Source organism: Columba livia, chromosome 30, assembly GCF_036013475.1.
Source record: "Columba livia isolate bColLiv1 breed racing homer chromosome 30, bColLiv1.pat.W.v2, whole genome shotgun sequence".
Taxonomy (NCBI): Eukaryota; Metazoa; Chordata; class Aves; order Columbiformes; family Columbidae; genus Columba; species Columba livia.
The window spans coordinates 613,288-627,325 of record NC_088631.1 but is presented as its reverse complement, the minus strand read 5'-3'; the positions used below and the strand labels follow the sequence as shown (position 1 = coordinate 627,325).

Sequence of the window (14,038 nt, the reverse complement as noted above, 5' to 3'; positions counted from 1 at the left end):
GCCTGGCAACGCGCGGCCTACTCCCCCCCCGCAATCCCCGACCTCGCCTAAAGACCCCGGCGGACAAAGGGAGACGGAGGCCGGCTGAGCTCACACAGCTTTACCCGGTGCTCGCTTGTCCAAGCACAAACGCCCTGCTGGGCTGGGTGAGGCCTCAGCCAGCAGCCCAAGGCTGCCACCACCCTCCACAGTCGTTTATTTCTGTTTTAAACGCCCTCAGAGGGCTAAAACGTGACCTAACGCAAGTGAGGTTAAAAACCGGCTACGTCGGTGAGTAGCGCCGGGCGGCTCGGTGAACCGCGCCGGCTGCAGCGGTTACACAAACGCTCTCTAGGGGTTAACGGGACGCCGGGTTAATGCGCCCGAGGGGGCGATGAGTCGTGGTTTTCCTCCAAAGAGCCGAATCCCCCGGCTCACAAAGCGGCTTTTCCAGCACAAATCCTCTCGTACAGGCGCTCGTCCAGCGGGACGTATTTCCCCAGCTTGGCGTCCAGGAAATACAAGCGGTCGGAGCTCTGGTGGGGGTCGAAGCCTTCCCTCTGCAAGCGGGTTTTCTGGATCTTAAACGTACCTTCAAATAGAAGAAACAACCCGAAATTGAGGGGCCACAACTGGACACACTATTCCAGATGTGACACACTATTCCAGGTGTGACACACTATTCCAGATGTGGCCTCCCCAGGGCAGAGCAGAGGGGCAGGAGAACCTCTCTGACCTACTGACCCCCCCCTTCTAACCCCCCCAGGTCCCATTGGCTTCCTGGCCACAAGGGCCAGTGCTGGCTCAGCCCACAGCACCCGCTATTCCCAGCTGGTCTCCCATCCAAGCACTGACCGGGCCCGAACCTGCTTAGCTTCCCAGAGCAGACGGGATGGGGCGTTCTCAGGGTGCTATGGCTGTATGTATTATATATATATGTATATATATATGTTCCCCAAGTATATCCTGATAGTATCTGAACTAAAGGGCAGAGCAGAGGGGCAGGAGAACCTCTCTGACCCACTGACCACCCCCTTCTAACCCCCCCAGGTCCCATTGGCTTCCTGGCCACAAGGGCCAGTGCTGGCTCATGGTCCCCCTGCTGTCCCCAGGACCCCCAGCTCCCTTTCCCCTACGCTGCTCTCCAACAGCTCATTCCCCAACTCACACTGCACCCCGGGCTTGTTCCTGCCCACATCAACACTCTACACTTGTTCTGTTTCATTGAATTTCTCCTCTCCAGCCTGTCCAGGTCTCTGATGGCAGCACAGCTCCAGTGTCACCACTGCTCCAGCTTGGTGTCACCAGCAAACTGGGTGACACTCGCTCTATTCCCTCATCTAAATCGTTAATGAATATATTGAATAATATTGGCCCCAGTACTGACCCCTGAGGCACTGCACTGGATACTGGCCTCAACTGGACTCCGCACCATTGACCACCACTCTCTGGCTTCTCTCCTTAAGCCAGTTTGCAACCCACCTCACTGCTCTATTGTCCAGACCACCCCTCCTCAACTTAGCAACTAGGATGCTGTGGGAGTGTCAAAGGCTTTGCTGAAGTCAAGGTAGACCAGTCCACCGCTCTGCCATCGTCCATCACCCTGTTACACCCCCATAAAAGGCTATTTCAGCAACGCGAAGCTCGTTAACCTGATCGGTACCGGGTTCGTATATGGACTCGGTGCGGTTTTTAACCCTCCTCGCGCGGGGGTGGTGAAACCCGCTAAAATCGCTGGGGAAGTGGAAACGGAAAACGCGGCAGCCAGAGGGGAGCTGATGGGGCTGGAGCTGTTCCCATGGCGTCTCTAGATCTCTCTGGATCCTCCCTAGATCTCTCTCACCATCTCTCTATCATCTATGATCTCTCTACCATCCCTACATCCCTCTACCATCCCTACATCTATCATTTATCATCCCTACATTCCTCTATCATCCCTACATTCCTCTATCATCCCTACATCTTTCATCCCTACATCTTTCATCCCTACATCTTTCATCCCTCTATCGTCCCTACATTCCTCTATCGTCCCTCTATCATCCCTACATCTATCGTCTATCATCCCTACATCTATCATCTATCATCCCTCTATCATCCCTACATCTATCGTCTATCATCCCTACATTCCTCTATCATCCCTACATCTATCATCTATCGTCCCTCTATCGTCCCTCTATCATCCCTACATCTTTCATCCCTACATCTTTCATCCCTACATCTTTCATCCCTACATCTTTCATCCCTACATCTTTCATCCCTCTATCGTCCCTACATTCCTCTATCGTCCCTCTATCGTCCCTACACCATCCCTACACCATCCCTACACCATCCCTACACCATCCCTACACCATCCCTCCATCTCTATCATCCCTACACCTCTCTATCATCTCTCCATCATCGCTATACGTCTAATTTTGTTAAAGAAGGGGCTGGACGCGCCGCTTTCTCGTCCGCTGCTCCGGTACCTGTGGTGTCGACCTGTGGCAGCAGCCGGAGGAAGACGGGCCGGGCGTAGGGCGGCAAAACCTTCTGCAGCTCCTGGTACAGGACCTTGGGGTTGAGCTTGGCCTTGGGGTCGGCGATCGCCGCCATCCCCGCTTTGCCCTCCACCCCTGCAACGACACGGCGGAGCTGGGGACGCACAGATTTCCCTCCCGCCCTCCTAAACCTGCGTTTCCATCGCGTGTTACCTGGTACTTCCACCCCGTACACGGCGACGTCCGTCTGGTCGAGGACGCGGCTCAGCGTTCCCTCCACCTCGGTGGTGGAGACGTTCTCCCCGCGCCAGCGGAACGTGTCGCCGCCGCGGTCCTTGAAATACATGTAACCCAGCTCGTCCATCACCAACACGTCTCCTGGGATGGGGAAAACACCCAAAAACACCGCAGGGTTCACGTTGGGCAGCGCTTGGGGTCGCGTCTGCTCAGTGTCACCCCATTTTTGTCCCAATGACATCCCACCCTCACTATGGGAGACAGCAGGAAAAGAGGGGAAAAATAAATCTATTTCTCTATAAAACATTGATTTCTTTAAAATCCGAAAGAGACGGTGACTTCTAAACCCTACGGGATTATTATTTTGGTTGGAAAAGGGGCTAAAGTGGGTGGATTTGTCTCAAAGGCGCAGCGGGAGGTACCTGAGAGGTAGGCCTGGTCGCCCTTGCGCAGCACGTCGCGGGCGATCTTCTTGCTGGTGGCGCTGGGGCTGACGTAGCCGTCGAAGCGGCGCAGCGGGTCCCGCTGGTCGATCTGCCCCACCAGCAGCCCCGGTTCTCCTGCGGGGAACGGGACCAGCACGGGACCATCAGCACGGGATGATCGTCATGGGATGATCGTCATGGGACAATCACGGGACCATCGAACCTCAAGGGACCATTGTCACAGGATGGTCATTATGGGACCATTGATCCTCATGGGACGATAATCACAGGATGATCGTCACGGGACCATCGTCATGGGATGATCGTCACGGGATGATCATTATGGGACAATCATGGGACCATCGAACCTCAAAGAACCATCGTCACAGGATGATCATCACAGGACCATCATCACAGGACCATCGATTGTCACAGGACGATAATCAGAGGATGATTGTCACAGGACCATCATCACGGGATGATCAATTGTCACGGGGTCATCATCACGGGATCATTGTCATGGGACCATCATCACAGGATCATTGTCATGGGACCATCATCACGGGACGATCAGTTGTCACGGGACCATCATCACGGGATCATTGTCACAGGACCATCATCACAGGATGATCAATTGTCACGGGATCATCATCACGGGATCATTGTCATGGGACCATCATCACGGGACGATCAGTTGTCACGGGATGACAATCACAGGATGATTGTCACAGGACCATCATCACGGGATGATCAATCATCACGGGACCATCATCACAGGATCATCGTCATGGGACCATCATCACAGGATCATTGTCATGGGACCATCATCACAGGATCATTGTCATGGGACCATCATCACGGGACGATCAGTTGTCACGGGACCATCATCACGGGATCATTGTCATGGGACCATCATCACGGGATCATTGTCATGGGACCATCATCACAGGATGATCAATTGTCACGGGATCATCATCACGGGATCATTGTCATGGGACCATCATCACGGGACGATCAGTTGTCACGGGATGACAATCACAGGATGATTGTCACAGGACCATCATCACGGGATGATCAATTGTCACAGGATCATCATCACAGGATCATTGTCATGGGACCATCATCACGGGACGATCAATTGTCACGGGATGGCAATCACAGGACGATTGTCACAGGACCATCATCACGGGATGATCAATCATCACGGGACCATCATCACAGGTCCATTGATTGTCACGGGACATTAATCACGGGACGATCAATTGTCATGAGACCATTGTCCGGGGATCATCAATCGTCATGGGATCATCAGTTGTCACAGGACGATAATCACAAGACCATCGTCACGGGAACATCGATCATCACGGGACAATAGTCACAGCATGACAATCACAGGGACGATCGTCACCCACACCGCAAGCTCCGCGTTGTGCGCACAACAAGATGTTCAGTGCCTGAACTGAGCCATCCTCGGAAGCAAAACACCCATAAAATGACCCAGAAAGCCCCTAAACAAGCCAGAGCTTCTAATATGTAGATTTTAGAACAAAATTCCGCGATGAGAACGTGGGTTTAACGCTCACCTGGGCCACAGGGGATGCACAGCCCGCCGGAATCCCGGACCGGCTCCATCGTGTCCTCGTTCACCTTCACCAAGCGGATGGGGTAGAAGTTGGGCAAAATGCGGCTGTTGAAACCGCAGGCACCGACCTTCCAAAACACGGAGAAAAGGAACAAATGCAACACTTTTCCCCCAGGTTTTTGTGCTTTTTCACCCCAAACGGGGAGTCGGAGAAGCCGGTGGAGCTTTTCCCCCCTCCGTGGCCTTCGCGGCTCCTCCTCCTCCTCCTCACCTTCCCGTCCAGGTTGGCGATGCTGCAGTTACACTCGGTGGCTCCGTAGAACTCGCCGATCTGCTTAATTCGGAAGCGCTTGGTAAAATCCTCCCATATGGCGGGGGCGCAGGCCGTTGCCCACCGCCAGCCGCACGCAGTGCCGCGATTCGCACTCTCGCACCGGCTGGTTCAGAAGGTACCTGCAGATTTCCCCGATATACTGAATAATCTGAAGCAGCAAACACAAAAACACCGCTCAGGCTTCGGGAGACGCTTCCGGCGCCCCGGAAAAAGCCGAGCGCACCGCGCCAAACACCCGTTTCAGCGAAGCGCGGGGGGTTTTTGCGCATTCAAGGTGGGGGTCTTTTTGGCCAAAAAATGTAGGTGGAGGTCCAAGTGCCCACTGGAAGCCACCAGAAAAAAGGAGGAGGATTTAAGAAAGGCATTGGACACAGTGTCCCACAGCATCCACACAACTCAACTGAGTCTGGATGGTGGTGAGGTGACTGCGAACTGGGGAAGGGGAGAAGCCAGAGAGTCGTGGGCAATGGGGCAGAGGCCACTTGGGGCCTGGATCCAGTGCAGAGCCCCAGGGGTCTGTATTATTCAATATATCCATCAATGATTTGGATGAGGGAATAGAGCGAGTGTCACCCAGTTTGCTGGTGACACCAAGCTGGAGCAGTGGTGACACTGGAGCTGTGCTGCCATCAGAGACCTGGACAGGCTGGAGAGGAGAAATTCAGTGAAACAGAACAAGTGTAGAGTGTTGATGTGGGCAGGAACAAGCCCGGGGTGCAGTGTGAGTTGGGGGAATGAGCTGTTGGAGAGCAGCGTAGGGGAAAGGGAGCTGGGGGTCCTGGGGACAGCAGGGGGACCATGAGCCAGCACTGGGCCCTTGTGGCCAGGAAGCCAATGGGACCTGGGGGGGTTAGAAGGGGGGTGGTCAGTAGGTCAGAGAGGTTCTCCTGCCCCTCTGCTCTGCCCTTTAGTTCAGATACTATCAGGATGTAGTTGGGGAACTTACATATACACATATATACAATATATACAGCCATAGCACCCTGAGAACGCCCCATCCCGTCTGCTCTGGGAAGCTAAGCAGGGTCGGGCCCGGTCAGCGCTTGGATGGGAGACCAGCTGGGAATAGCGGGTGCTGTGGGCTGAGCCAGCACTGGGCCCTTGTGGCCAGGAAGCCAATGGGACCTGGGGGGGTTAGAAGGGGGGTGGTCAGTAGGTCAGAGAGGTTTCTCCTGCCCCTCTGCTCTGCCCTGGGGAGGCCACACCTGGAATAGTGTGTCACATCTGGAATAGTGTGTCCAGTTGTGGCCCCTCAGTTCAAGGACAGGGACACGTTCCTGTGTCACCTCAGCCGGGTGTTCCTGCTCCGGGGGGTCGCACTGGATGAGCTTTGAGGTCCCTTCAATCCCTGACACTCTGTGATTCTGTGATCCCCCAGTGTGAATAAAGACATCATACAAATAAAAACCCCTCACGCTTTAATCGGCGACGAAAGGACCTCGAGAAATGTTACGGGGTGGTCAGTCGTAAACTAAGAGTTGGATGCAGCACAACGAGGTCGGAGCGAAGATCCAATTACCAGCTCTAAGTAAATAAATACTGCCAGGGGATTGGGAAGGGCAGGAAAACCCCGGGGAGGAGAAAGAGCTGCTTAAATTAGAAGGTAAGTGCTGATACAAACACAAATCGACGTTCACGGGTTGTGAAACGCCAGGAGGGTAAATCTGTGGCGGGTAAATCCCGGCAGAGCTTTCCCACAGCGGGACGGGAGGGGGATTTGTGTTTTGCAAGCTGACAACGGTACAAAGAGGAAGCAGGAGGTGGAGAAAACGCTTTGGGAAACATCCCACAGCAGTTTGAAGGCGCCACGATGCGGGCGATTTGATATCTGAGCAGGGAATGGTGGATAATTAAACACGGGATGCAAGACGGCGGCGCAGCCCTCACCGTGCAGCGGTATTTGGCGCAGTCGTCCCAAAAGCGGCTGGCCGAGAACTTCTTCCTGATGACCACGGTGAGGCCGTGGAGCAGACACTGCCCGACTCCCATGATGTTCCCTGCAAAACACGGCGCGGTGTCACCACCTCGAACCGCCGCCCCCGTCCCACTGAAAACGAAGAACCGTGTTACACCTTAAACGCCTCATTTTTGATACTTTGGGCCGTGGATTCAAACACCTCGGCGTCTATTTCCCAAGGTTTTGTGACATATTTTTAAGACAGAGGCAATTAACAGCGTCGCTGGGAAGGACTCGTGGCCTAATTGGGATGATGGAGATAAACCACCCGTTGGACAACCAGAAGAAACCATGAACCCAATGGGCAAAACAACTCCCTTCTGGTCAGGACCATGAGAGTTCCCCTCGTTTGAAGACCCCAGACCCATTTTCAGACGAGTCTTTCCTAATTAGCACAAAGAGCGAACCAAGGGAGGAGATGAACCACCCTCTCCTGTCTTGCATGCCAATGAACTGGGTTATAAATCAACCTCACGCAGGACACGAGGTGGTGGTGTGTAAATCGTCACGAAGGACGTCTCGTTAAGTTTTGCATTACAGTTACTAACTGTTGCCAGTTTTGTGATATTATACTTTTGGCAAGTCACTAATTGCTGTAATTTGCGTGCTTTTAGTAAATTCCTCGTTGAATTGGAGCCCTGGAGCGATCGTTTGCCATTCACTTCGCAGAAATACCCGGAGTTAACTCAGGGCGTGAGAGAGCGAACTCATCCCTAATCCCACCCGCTGGGATGGGACAATGAGGTCTGTCCGTCCACCCCGCGGCCGGGACAGACGGACGAGCCAGGAGGAGGGTGAAGCCGCTCACCTGCCGAGTGGTAGAGCGGGAGGCAGTCGTAGACGACGTCCTCCGGCCGCATCCTGTAGGCGTAGTAGCCAAAGGCGGCGATGCGGTAATACCTGCGAGGACACGGCGGTGACGCGCGGAACGAGGGGCCCGGGGGCCGGGGCCGCGTGTGCCCTCACCTGCTGTGCACCACGATGGCGGCTTTGGGCATCCCCGTGGTCCCCGACGTGTAGATGTAGAAGAGCCGGTCTGGAGGGGAAAGAGGCGTCAGACGGGCCCTTCTCAGCCGCCCGGGAAACCCCGCGGGGCTCGGTTCTAGGCTTTGGGTTGGGTTTGGGGCTTTGGGTTGGGTTCGGGGCTTTGGGTTGAATCTTGGGCTTGGGTTTGTGTTCTAGGCTTTGGGTTGGATCTTGGGATTGTGTTCTAGGCTTTGGGTTGGGGCTTTGGTTTGGGTTCTGGGCTTTGGTTTGGATCTTGGGCTTGGGTTTGGGTTCTGGGCTGGGTTTTAGTTTGGATCTTGGGCTTGGGTTTGTGTTCTAGGCTTTGGGGTGGATGTGGGGCTTTGGTTTGGGTTCTGGGCTTTGGTTTGGATCTTGGGCTTGGGTTTGTGTCCTAGGCTTTGGGTTGAATCTTGGGCTTGGGTTTGGGTTCCAGGCTTTGGGTTCTGGGCTGGGTTTTGGGTTGGATCTTGGGCTTGGGTTTGGATCTTGGGCTTGGGTTTGTGTTCTAGGTTTTGGTTTGGATCTTGGGCTTGGGTTCTGGGCTTTGGTTTGGATCTCGGGCTTGGGTTTGTGTTGCAGGCTTTGGTTTGGATCTCGGGCTTGGGTTTGTGTTGTAGGCTTGGGTTTGGATCTTGGGCTTGGGTTTGGTTCGGGTTTTAAGGACACAGACAAACCAGGTGGGTTTGCCAAGGGAGGGGTAACTTCCCACTGTCCTTGGGAAGGCACCAATCTCCCTCCTCCAGCTCCCAAACAAATCAGTTACACAAAGCTTGGAAATCTCAGCCAACGAAGAACTTAACCCAGAGAACCCCAGAACCAGAACCTTATATTTTTTTAATCTCTTTTTTTCCTCCTTTTTTCTATTTATGACCCCAAACTGTGTCGATTCAATCCCTTCCTCTCCCTTCACCTCGTCCAGCTCCGCACGCATCGAGAAATAAAATCACGGATAAAATTACCGTCTAAACCTTTGAGCGGAACCTGAGTCGGGGGCGACTTCGCTGTCGCGCTCAGGAGGGGATCGAGATGCCGCGTGTCCGCGGGAACCACGTCGGGGTTGTATTCGCCGGAGCAGAACTTGACCATGTTCTTCCCCAGCATCCCGTTCACTTCACATATGGCTGCAAGACAACGCCAATGGCTTTTGCAACAAACAGAAGGATTTAGGTGATAATCCGTGAAACAGCTTATTACACCCCAAAAGCAGGGCTGGTCAGGGAAACGGGGATGGGCTTAAAACCAGCAGCCGCGGCAGAACGGGCGGCGTCCAGCAAAGTATTAACAGAGCTAATGAAGAGCTTTGGGGCAGAAAACGGAGCTTTGGGGCAGAAAACGGAGCCTCATAAATGGAGCTTTGGGGCAGAAAACGGAGCCTCATAAATGGAGCCTTGGGGCAGAAAACGGAGCCTCATAAATGGAGCTTTGGGGCAGAAAACGGAGCCTCATAAATGGAGCTTTGGGGCAGAAAACGGAGCCTCATAAATGGAGCTTTGGGGCAGAAAACGGAGCCTCATAAATGGAGCTTTGGGGCAGAAAACGGAGCCTCATAAATGGAGCTTTGGAGCAGAAAACAGAGCCTCATGAACCGAGCTTTGGGGCACAAAACGGAGCCTCAAAAACGGAGCCTCATAAATGGAGCTTTGGGGCAGAAAACGGAGCTTTGGGGCAGAAAACGGAGCCTCCTAAACGGAGCTTTGGGGCAGAAAACGGAGCCTCGTAAATGGAGCTTTGGGGCACAAAACGGAGCCTCATAAACGGAGCTTTGGGGCAGGAAACGGAGCCTCATAAATGGAGATTTGGGGCAGAAAACGGAGCCTCATAAACGGAGCTTTGGGGCAGAAAACGGAGCCTTGGAAACGGAGCTTTGGGGCAGAAAACGGAGCCTTGGAAACGGAGCTTTGGGGCAGAAAACGGAGCCTTGGAAACGGAGCTTTGGGGCACAAAACGGAGCCTCATAAACGGAGCTTTGGGGCAGAAAACGGAGCCTCATAAACGGAGCTTTGGGGCAGAAAACGGAGCCTCATAAATGGAGCTTTGGGGCAGAAAACGGAGCCTCATAAATGGAGCTTTGGGGCAGAAAACGGAGCCTCATAAATGGAGCTTTGGGGCAGAAAACGGAGCCTCATAAATGGAGCTTTGGGGCAGAAAACGGAGCCTCGTAAATGGAGCTTTGGGGTAGAAAACGGAGCCTCATAAATGGAGCTTTGGGGCAGAAAACGGAGCCTTGGAAACGGAGCTTTGGGGCACAAAACGGAGCCTCATAAACGGAGCTTTGGGGCAGAAAACGGAGCCTCGTAAATGGAGCTTTGGGGCAGAAAACGGAGCCTCATAAACGGAGCTTTGGGGCAGAAAACGGAGCCTCATAAACGGAGCTTTGGGGCCGAAAACGGAGCTTTGGGGCAGAAAACGGAGCCTCGTAAATGGAGCTTTGGGGCAGAAAACGGAGCCTCATAAATGGAGCTTTGGGGCAGAAAACGGAGCCTCATAAATGGAGCTTTGGGGTAGAAAACGGAGCCTCATAAATGGAGCTTTGGGGCAGAAAACGGAGCTTCAAAAATTGAGCTTTGGGGCAGAAAACGGAGCCTTGGAAACGGAGCTTTGGGGCAGAAAACGGAGCCTCGTAAATGGAGCTTTGGGGCACAAAACAGAGCCTCATAAACGGAGCCTCATAAACGGAGCCTCATAAATGGAGCTTTGGGGCAGAAAACGGAGCTTTGGGGCAGAAAACGGAGCCTCGTAAATGGAGCTTTGGGGCACAAAATGGAGCCTCATAAACGGAGCTTTGGAGCAGAAAACAGAGCCTCATAAACCGAGCTTTGGGGCACAAAACGGAGCCTCAAAAACGGAGCCTCATAAATGGAGCATTGGGACAGAAAACGGAGCTTTGGGGCAGAAAACGGAGCCTCGTAAATGGAGCTTTGGGGCACAAAATGGAGCCTCATAAACGGAGCTTTGGGGCAGGAAACGGAGCCTCATAAACGGAGCTTTGGGGCAGGAAACGGAGCCTCATAAACGGAGCTTTGGGGCAGAAAACGGAGCTTTGGGGCAGAAAACGGAGCCTCGTAAATGGAGCTTTGGAGCAGAAAACGGAGCCTCATAAATGCAGCTCTGGGGCAGAAAACGGAGCCTTGGAAACGGAGCTTTGGGGCAGAAAACGGAGCCTCATAAATGCAGCTCTGGGGCAGAAAACGGAGCCTCATAAACGGAGCTTTGGGGCAGAAAACGGAGCCTTGGAAACGGAGCTTTGGGGCACAAAACGGAGCCTCATAAACGGAGCCTCATAAACGGAGCTTTGGGGCAGAAAACGGAGCCTCATAAACGGAGCTTTGGGGCACAAAACGGAGCCTCATAAATGGAGCTTTGGAGCAGAAAACGGAGCCTCATAAATGGAGCTTTGGGGCACAAAACGGAGCCTCGTAAATGGAGCTTTGGGGCACAAAACGGAGCCTCATAAATGGAGCTTTGGGGCACAAAACGGAGCCTCATAAATGCAGCTTTGGGGTAGAAAACGGAGCCTCAAAAACGGAGCCTCATAAATGGAGCATTGGGACAGAAAACGGAGCTTTGGGGCAGAAAACGGAGCCTCGTAAATGGAGCTTTGGGGCACAAAACGGAGCCTCCTAAACGGAGCCTTGGGGCAGAAAAAGGAACTTTGTGGCAGAAAACGGAGCCTCGGGGCTCGCACCACCACTTCTCGATTCAATTTCCAGATCCAACAAAGCAACGCGGTCAGTTTGGCACCACAAAATCAGGAAGACGCCGGCAGATAAAACCAAACTCCACTCGAAACGCTCTTTGGATACTCACTGAACGCTTCTGCCTTTTGTAACCGGGGTGTTTACCGACCTCTTTAGCTTTTCATAGGGCTGGATGTGATTTTGTAGTTGAGTCGGTCTCTAATCGACTGAAGCCCAAGCGAACGTGAATCGCGTCTCACCTGACGACAGCTCCCCGCCGAAAATCACGGCCTTGGCGCCCGACGTGGTCACGCAGTAAACCAGAGAGTCCAGCCGCAGGTTGAAGTTGATCAGAGCCGCCTCCACGCCGATTTTCGCCATCCCCAGCCACAGCCCGACGAACTCGGGCCGGCTCTCCATGAACACGGCGATCACGTCGCCGGGGAGGAAGCCTTCTTGCTGGAAATAGTTACCAACGGCGTTGGAATACTCGTCCAGCCTCCGGAAGCTCCAGCGCTCCCCGGTCGCCTCGTAAATCAAGGCTGTTTTGTCCGGGTGCCTGCGGACGACGTCCTGGAACATCTTGGGGACGGTGTTTTTGGCTTTTTGGTGCCTTCGCAACTCGTACTTGACGCGGAGCAGCACCGCGAGGCCGCTGCGGCAAAGAGAGCGCAACCAGTTAGTTTTCGGCGTGGTTTCGGGGTTAGAATTGACGCGGGAAGTGTTCTAGGCTTTGGGTTGGGGCGAGTCCCATAGAACTGGGGCTTCAAATCGCTGCTGCTCTACAGAAAACAACAATTTTAGCATTAAAGAAACAGTAGAGAGCACCCATTCGGTGCTTTCCACGCTGTAAACCATAGGAAATCTACCTTCGCCTCGACAGAGCTTACACACAGTGGTGCCTCATTAAGGAAAGAGTCGCAGCCTCTGCGGATATTTGGCACCAAGAAGAGCGACTCCTCGCTTAAAGGACAAACCAAACTGCTGCAATGGGACTTCTTGTTTTCCTCTTCTGTAATTCACATAACTATTTTAAGTCTCCGAGGCAGCAGCTGCGGGTTAAACCTTGACACACTTCAAGCAGCAAAAGTTCTTTGAGCTTCAACTTATGTTGTCCCTATTTTTAGGGGTGAATTGGCTTCTTCTATCAGCTCTAACTTAGATATGAAAATAAACTTAGTACTAGAATGAGGATAGACACAACAGACCCCATTTCCTTCCCGGGGGAAGATGGAGGGTGGTGTTTTTCCACCCTTCCAACACGAAATGGTTGAGCAACAAGGGGTTTGGAAGGATCCCCAGAAACTTGAAAGGTCGTTTAATATTAGCGCTGGCAAACCCCGGCGTGGGGGATGGGAGCGGTGCCCGAAGGAGCCGCTGGCGCGGGCCGAGCGGGGCTGTCCCGCTGACCTTACGCTGGCTGTGCCAAAGGCAGAACAGAGGAGCCTTTGAAGCGCGGAGCCGCGCTTTGCAGAGCCTTCAAGGGCTTTATTCCGGACGGTTTCTTTCCCTCCATTATTCCCAGCTGGCCGGGCTATGGGAGGAAACAGCTCTTGACGGCCCAGCTGGCAGGAACCCCAAACCCTTGGGAATAAAGGCAGATCCCCCCCTCCCCGAGGCCTAAATAACCAGGGAATTAACTGCAATGGGCACCCGGGAGACGCGGAGGCCAACGGGGACTTCCCGGCGCTTCACGCCATGAGCGCTTAGTCCAGACTAAGTGTTTTAGGATGGGTTTACCCCCTCTCTGAGCTCAGGGGTGGTATCACCCCCCGGCTCCTTCCACAGGGGAGGCTCCCGCGTCCCTGCGCTCGCTGCCTCCGGGGCCGAGCAGGTAAAGCCCAGCCTAGGTCGGGCTTAACGGCAGCGAAGCCGGCTCGACGCCCCCCTGGGGGGTGGTTGGAGGGGCCCCGCGGGCAGCACTTACAAGAGGTCCCGCGGAGCCGTCCTGAAGAGCAGGCGCAGCAGCCGCCATCCCCCGCCGCCCAGGCACACGCCGAAGGTGGCGGCCAAGCTCCAGGGCCAGGGAGCGCCCAGGAAGCGCAGCAGCCCCAGGGAGCCCAGCGAGGCGGCGCAGACCCCCGCCGGGTGCATGCTGCGGAGGGAAGGGCCGGCGGGCAGCGCTCGGGAGGGCGGCGGGGCCGCCCCGGCCCCGTTACCTCAGCGGCGCCGGCGGCACCTGCTCCCGCTCCCGCCTCAGCCGCCGCCTCAGCTGCGGCCCCCGCCCCGCGCGCAGACGCCACCGCCCCCCGGGAGGCGGGACTACGGGGAAACGCGATGCGCTATTGGCCGGCGGTGCGGCTGCTGGCTTCGGATTGGACGAGGCGGAGGGGCGTGGGGAACGCCCACGAGGCGTTACAGC

The 14,038-nt window shown here is 54.6% G+C and overlaps 1 protein-coding gene and 2 pseudogenes across 1 annotated transcript; 1 reads left to right on the top strand and 2 right to left on the bottom strand.

Moving 5' to 3' along the window:
• Positions 1 to 85: 85 nt before the first annotated feature.
• Positions 86 to 13,899, bottom strand: SLC27A1 (solute carrier family 27 member 1). Its single transcript, XM_065043874.1, is given in 13 exon segments — positions 86 to 571; positions 2,445 to 2,591; positions 2,670 to 2,834; positions 3,116 to 3,253; positions 4,702 to 4,828; positions 4,972 to 5,076; positions 5,078 to 5,182; positions 6,922 to 7,031; positions 7,800 to 7,891; positions 7,958 to 8,027; positions 8,959 to 9,120; positions 11,937 to 12,331; positions 13,604 to 13,899. Coding segments are annotated over 13 exon segments (1,941 nt in total). The 5' UTR covers positions 13,771 to 13,899; the 3' UTR covers positions 86 to 413.
• Positions 786 to 904, bottom strand: LOC135576803 (5S ribosomal RNA; annotated as a pseudogene).
• LOC135576809 (5S ribosomal RNA) lies at positions 6,000 to 6,118 on the top strand (annotated as a pseudogene).
• Positions 13,900 to 14,038: the final 139 nt, after the last annotated feature.